At 44.1% G+C, this 7,118-nt stretch overlaps 1 protein-coding gene across 1 annotated transcript in view; it reads left to right on the top strand.

Annotated features, from left to right (window-relative positions):
• Nucleotides 1–6,664, top strand: part of LOC134458586 (uncharacterized) — a 19,547-nt gene extending 12,883 nt beyond the window's left edge. Inside the window, exons 5-6 of the mRNA XM_063211001.1 lie at nucleotides 5,362–5,375; nucleotides 6,521–6,664. Of these exons, the coding sequence (XP_063067071.1) occupies nucleotides 5,362–5,375; nucleotides 6,521–6,664 (158 nt within the window). The remainder of the gene's footprint in view (nucleotides 1–5,361; nucleotides 5,376–6,520) is intronic.
• The last annotated feature ends 454 nt before the right edge of the window (nucleotides 6,665–7,118 follow it).

The raw sequence follows: 7,118 nt of genomic DNA, 5'->3' as shown, positions 1-7,118 counted from the left end.
AGACGCACACCGCACCTTCTACCTGCACTAAACACACACACACACACACACACACACACACACACACACACACACACACACACACACACACACACACACACACACACACACACACACACACACACACACACACACACACTGCTGCTGGTATACTTGATAGACCTATTTTAATATTTATTTTTCTTCAAAATGCTACTATTACTATGTCAGAACGTTATAAAGGACTTTTAGGAAAAGCACAACAACTATCTCCTCTTAATGTATGTTCTCTACAAGTCTTCTGTTGTCTAGTCTTGCACTTTAAATGTCTGTATGAGCACTGTCCATGTCCATACTGTCTTATGTCCATGTATAAGTACTGTCTATGTCTATACTGTCTATGTCCTTACCTAGATTAGTCTATGTCTGCATGGGAAAGCAAGAAATGTAATTTCAAATTCTTTGTATGACCAGTTCAAGTCAAGTAGGTTTTATTGTCAATTTCTTTACATGCACTGGTCATACAAAGAATTTGAAATTACATTTCTTGCTTTCCCATGCAGACATAGACTAATCTAGGTAAGGACATAGACAGTATAGACATAGACAGTACTTATACATGGACTTAAGACAGTATGGACATAGACAGTGCTCATACAGACATTTAAAGTGCAAGACTGGACAACAGAAGACTTGTAGAGGACATACATTAAGAGGTATTGTTGTGCTTTTGTGCTTTTCCTAAAAAAGTCCTTTATAGCGTTCTAGACATGGTAATAGTAGCATTTTGAAGAAAAATAAATATTAAAAAGGTTGTCAAGTACACCAGCAGCAGTGTGTGTGTGTGTGTGTGTGTGTGTGTGTGTGTGTGTGTGTGTGTGTGTGTGTGTGTGTGTGTGTTTAGTGCAGGTAGAAGGTGCGGTGTGCGTCTGTGTGTGTGTTCGTGTGTCTGTGTGTGTGTGTGTGTCAGTGTGTTTATGTTTGGGTTTAGTGCAGAAAGTGCAGTGTGCTTGTGTGTGTGTGTGTGTGTGTGTGTGTGTGTGTGTGTGTGTGTGTGTGTGTGTGTGTGTGTGTGTGTGTGTGTGTGTGTGTGTGTGTGTGTGTGTGTGTGTGTGCGCATGTTTTGAGTTAGTGCAGGTTGAAAGTTCAGTCACAAGTATAGTAGTGCAGGTGGAATGTTCAGTCGCAGATATGCTGGTGGGGGATGGGGGGGGGGGGGGGTTGTCAGTGGCCTTGCTGGCTAGAGGCTGACAGTGGAGGGAGAGTGGGTTGAGTGTTCAGCATCTTGATCGCTTGGTGCATTGTGCTGCTCGCCAGCCTGGTGGTACGGGAACGGAGGCGCCTGTACCTCTTTCCAGAGGGCAGGAGGCTGAACAGTTTGTGTGCAGGGTGGCTTGTGTCTTTGATGATCATCAGTGCTTTCCGGGTGAGGCGTGTGGTGTAAATGTCCTGCAGGGAGGGGAGTGGTACTCCAATGATCTTCTTCGCTGTGTTCACAACACGCTGGAGTGTCTTCCTGTTTTTCTCCGTGCAGCTTCCTCCCCACACTGTGATGCAGTTGGACACGACGCTCTCTATGGTTCCTCTGTAGAATGTTGTCATGATGGAGGGTGTAGCACTTGCCTTCTTTAGTTTGCGCAGGAAGTAGAGACGCTGATGGGCCTTCTTCGCCAGTGATGTAGTGTTGGTGGTCCAAGAGAGGTCGTCGCTGATGTGCACTCCAAGGAACTTGGTGCTGCTCACTCTCTCCACAGCATCGCCGTCGATGGTCAGTGGTGGCAGTTGTTTTTGGACCCTTTGGAAGTTGATAACAATCTCCTTGGTCTTGTTGACATTCAGCAGGAGGTTGTTGTCTTTGCACCATCTGGCCAGCAGGTCTACTTCTTCTCTGTAGTGAGTCTCATCGCCCTTGGTGATGAGGCCCACCAGTGTTGTATCATCCGCAAACTTCACTAGATGGTTAGTGCTGTGGGTCGTTGTGCAGTCGTGTGTCAGCAGCGTGAACAGCAGGGGGCTGAGAACACAACCTTGCGGAGCCCCCGTGCTCAGGGTCAGGGTGCTTGAGGTGTTGTTCCCTACCCGTACTGCTTGTGGTCTTTGCATCAGGAAGTCCAGCAGCCATGTAAAGAAATTGACAATAAAACCTACTGGACTTGACTTGACTTGACTAGATGTCATTGAACTGTAGCGTGGTCACGGTATTGAAGTGTGTGTGTGTGTGTGTGTGTTTTTTTTTTCGTTCCAGTGCATCAGAGCGTTGAAGAGTCTCTGGTTTCCCACGACAACGGAATGGAACAGGCGGAGACAAACCAGCACACAGAAACAAAAACAGAACCAACAGAAGCAGATAGTATGTAGACACACACACACACACACACACACACACACACACACACACACACACACACACACACACACACACACACACACACACACACACACACACACACACATGTATTTGTTGTTAACGATAAAAATTACCCAAAGCAATTCTGATGTTGTTGACAGAACACCGGTTCCTGGAACGAATTCATTGAATTCATTCCTCCCCTATCCAATACATAAAATGTAATGAGAACCCCCCCCTCTCCGAATTCTGTGCAAACATGGACACAATGATTTGTCTACAACTGTATCGTGTTCACTGAAGTGTATTTGTGTGTGTGTGTGTGTGTGTGTGTGTGTGTGTGTGTGTGTGTGTGTGTGTGTGTGTGTGTGTGTGTGTGTGTGTGTGTGTGTGTGTCTGTCTGTGTCTGTGTCTTTGTTTTTTTAGACCACAGGGATACGCCACCTGTCAGATCTGAGAAGTAAGTGGCAAACACACGCGCGCACACACACACACGCGCGCGCACACACACACGCACGCACGCACGCACGCACGCGCGCGCGCGTTCTTTGGCCTAACTGTCCCGCTGTCTTTTCCTGTATTATTTATTAATTATTTATTGATAAATGGTGTGTGTGTTTGTCTTTGTGTGCGTAGTAGGGTTGTACCGATACATTCAACTTACGATTCGGTAGCGATTTTTGTTCTACGGTTCGATACACCTAACAGTTTTTTTAAATGCATGTTTTTAAAATAATTAATTACCTCCGCCAAGGAGGTTATGTGATCACCTGGGTTTGTGTGTGTGCTCATTATTGTATGTTCGCTGCTATTTCACTGACTGCCACAAGGTGCGCGAGGTGAATTGAGCACTGATGATCACACTGGACAGACGAATATGTTATCCCCCCCTGTGTGTTTGCTGCCGGGCACCCTCACGGTGTCATGGGTCTCTTGCCAGCTGCCTTTAAAACCGGTTCTAAATACATTTTCTGCGATGACCAGTCAACACTGCACGTGTGATTGTTCAGAGTAGAGCTAGTTTTACTTTGCCTAAATTAACACAATCAGGAAGCTAGCAGCTAGCTTTGCTTAGTTCTACAGTACTCAGTAAGCCAGGAGAGTTTCTTTCTAACCCAATAAACAGCTCTGTCAAATAAAACTTTTTGCTATTCCTGGGGGCTGTTTATTAATATCTCACTCTATGCACTTACTTGTGAATATGCCCGAGCCTATTATGTACATTGTTTCTACAACACTTGTTTAATTTCAGCTCGGGCAGTTTCTAGAGTTCACTAGCCTAGTTATTCCAACATGGTAACTGAATGCATTGCTAACTTAGCGTTTCCACTCTGCTAAATCCACTCATTGTAACTTTATGGAGTTGTTGGACATTGGTTAGCACAATTGGCAACGTTCATCATATATTTGTAAGTATGACAAGCCAGATATGCTAAGTTGGTAGTCGTTGGGTTTTGACAAAATTAGTAATTTCAGTAGACCGAATGTTAGGGTTAGGGCTTCACGATTTTGGCAAAAAAATCATAATCACGATTATTTTGATCAAAGTCACGATTTCGATTATAATCACGATTAGCCTGCACTGGCAGTGCCCTCTGGTGGTGGTGGACAGAAACACAATCACAAGTTTTATACCGATAACCTACTGGCACTCAATTTAATTACTTATATTGAAATAGAAAGAAAAATGTCTGTTTTTTAAAATCCTCTTTATGTTCTTCTTAATATGCCAATTACTTAAATTGACAAAGACACAACAAATGGGAGGTTCGTGGATGACAGAATATGGGTTTATCATCATGTTGATTAAGAGTAGGCCTAGGCCTAGAAGAGTATCATTTATTGATCCCAAGGCGAAATTAAAGTTAATGTTTCAAATGTAGCCTAATTGTATTCTTGGCCCTAACTGAACTAAACTACAGGGATATGCATCTTTTCACTGGATGATGAATGCCAGTAGAATCATCATCCATTAATAACTGCACTCTATTGTTAAGGTTTGCAAAGGACTGAACTGTCAGGAATGTGTCATTTTGACATTTTGAAACCATTTTAGAATCGCAATCTAATTCTCACCTGCCTTGGCGGAGGTGTGGTCTCTCAGTACTTTTCTAGTTTGCTTTTGTTTTGTAGACTGAAGTGTAACAGAACTTTCAAAGGGTGTATCACGATATTGCTTTCTTGCGCCGTAATGCTGTATCGTGACTCTGCGTATCACAATTTCTCAGTTCGATACAATATTGTTACAGCCCTAGTGCATAGGTGTAATGTAATTAATGTAGTGTGTGTGCGTGTGTGTCTGTGTCTGTGAGTGTGTCTTTTTGTGTGTGTTGGTGTAATGCAATTAATGTAGTTTTTCTGTGTGTGTGTGTGTGTGTGTGTGTGTGTGTGTGTGTGTGTGTGTGTGTGTGTGTGTGTGTGTGTGTGTGTGTGTGTTCAGGACTGGTGCGAAGAGGGAGGTGATGGTGCAAGTGTCCTGTCTGCTGCAGCTGTTTGACAGGTGACACAAACGCACACACACACACACTGTTGGTGACCAAGACACACACACACACACACACACAGATAGTAACCAACACACATACACACACTGATGGTGGTCAACACACGCACGCACACACGCACACACACACACTGTTGGCCTTGTGCTTGTGACCTGACCACTGACCACTGTGCCCCATTCAACATCCCAATTGCAAATGAGGATATGTCCATTGAATGCCGCGCCTTTGCGAGATATTGAATTAAAGTTCTGTCATCGCTTTTTGTGAAATATTGAATGGAAATAACCCAGAGTGTATACATACAGTTAAAGACACAGTGATCAGCACCCCTCCTTGGATTCTCTCTCTTTCTCTCTCTCTGTCTCTAGGTGTTCGGGGTGTGGTTTAGAGTCGTGTAGTTTGTGGTTGTGGAGGGAAAAAAAATAAACGAGCATCTATCCATCTGTCTATCTATCCATATCTTTCTCTCTGTCTCTCTCTCTCTCTCTCTCTCTCTAGGTGTTCTGAGTGTGGTGTGGTGTGGTCATGTAGTGTGTGGTCGTGGAGTAACAAAAATAAATGAGTATCTCTCTCTCTCTCTCTCTCTCTCTCTCTCTCTCTCTCTCTCTCTCTCTCTCTAGGTGTTCTGGGTGTGGTCATGTAGTGTGTGGTCGTGGAGTAACAAAAATAAATGAGTATCTCTCTCTCTCTCTCTCTCTCTCTCTCTCTCTCTCTCTCTCTCTCTCTCTCTAGGTGTTCTGGGTGTGGTGTGGAGTCATGTAGTGTGTCGTCGTGGAGTAACGGGCGAGTGTTTCATGTGACCCAACAATGCAGGACGTGCCAAAACATTAAGAAGTGGGCAAGCCACACTGAAGACAGTCAACAGGTAGTGTTACTCAAAAATGTCAAAAAGATCAATATGTCTTTGTTGTCCCTGACAACAATATTCATTAATAATGTGTCTTTAATGTCCTTGACAAGGACCCATGTCCTTGTTATATAACATCAATAATGCGTCTTAAATGTTCCTGACAAAGGTCATTCTTATCTAATCGATATTCATCAGTCAGGGCTCTAGCTAGCGCAAAAGTGCGTTGCGACCCATTACGCTATAATTTTGGACCGTGACGCTTATTTTGGACCGTGACACTTATTTTCAATACAATACAGTAACGGCATTTTGCCTGTATTAGGCTATTACAGCCAGATCAATGCCACATTGCTCGTCTGCCAAACCTGACACTTTTGTAATACTCACTGTATTTTAATAGTGACAATAAAGCACTCTACTACTACTATTTGTTGCAGCGTTTTGACGGCTTTTATTCATCTCTGTGACAAGCGTGTGCCAGCATCGTAGGCGTAGAAATAACAACAAAGGCACATGTAGCATAGCATTCTTATTTCAAGGGGTTGTTTCTCCAAAGCGTAGTTGCTAGCCTGTTAGCAACTTGGGTGGCTGTCAATGGGAAATTGCATTGCAAACAACAAAGTTCCTCACATAGTTACAGTAACAACTGGTTTCGAGAAATGCAGCCCAGCTTTGCGGAGGAAATCAGGCAGTCCCGCGCTGAATGGATCTGGTGGTGATCAGTAATGTGTCTTTAATGTCCCCGACATGGGTCATGCTGTTCTCATGATGGTCACATGACACCCTTAAGAGAATGTGTTCCCTACAGGTCTCACTATAACCCCTTTTGTTGTGATGCAGGTATCCAACGAGGTGTCGGTCCAGACAGCAGCAGGAGAGGAGGAGATAAAAGAGGAAGAGGAAGAGCTTCAAGGACATGGTTGCCCAGGTGACACCAGAGTTCTAAAGTTCTACATGGTTGTCCAGGTGACACCAGAGTTCTAAAGTTCTACAACGGTTGCCCAGGTGATACCAGAGTTCTAAAGTTCTATATGGTTACCCAGGTGACACCAGAGTTCTAAAGTTCTACAACGGTTGCCCAGGTGATACCAGAGTTCTAAAGTTCTATATGGTTACCCAGGTGACACCAGAGTTCTAAAGTTCTACAATGGTTGCCTAGGCGACACCAGAGTTCTAAAGTTCTGCAGTTCCACCAGAGAGAGTAGAGAGAGAGAGGTTCCATTGGCCCATTGTTTCCTGGTTCTATTATGTCCCCCTTTAGGCAGACCTAGGCAGACCTAAGGACTGTTCTATTCATTGTAGGAGCATTATGACACGGCCCTTTAGGCAGACCGGAACCTGGTCGCGTTAGGTGCCCATAGAAACCTATTATGTTGGCATATCTCTATATACTTAAAGAATCTCTGGTGCTACTGTGCCACCGTTTCTGTAAACGCAC

Source organism: Engraulis encrasicolus, chromosome 1 (genome assembly GCF_034702125.1).
Source record: "Engraulis encrasicolus isolate BLACKSEA-1 chromosome 1, IST_EnEncr_1.0, whole genome shotgun sequence".
Classification (NCBI taxonomy): Eukaryota; Metazoa; Chordata; class Actinopteri; order Clupeiformes; family Engraulidae; genus Engraulis; species Engraulis encrasicolus.
Note: the sequence above shows the minus strand (reverse complement) of the source record. Positions and strands in the feature narration are given on the sequence as shown.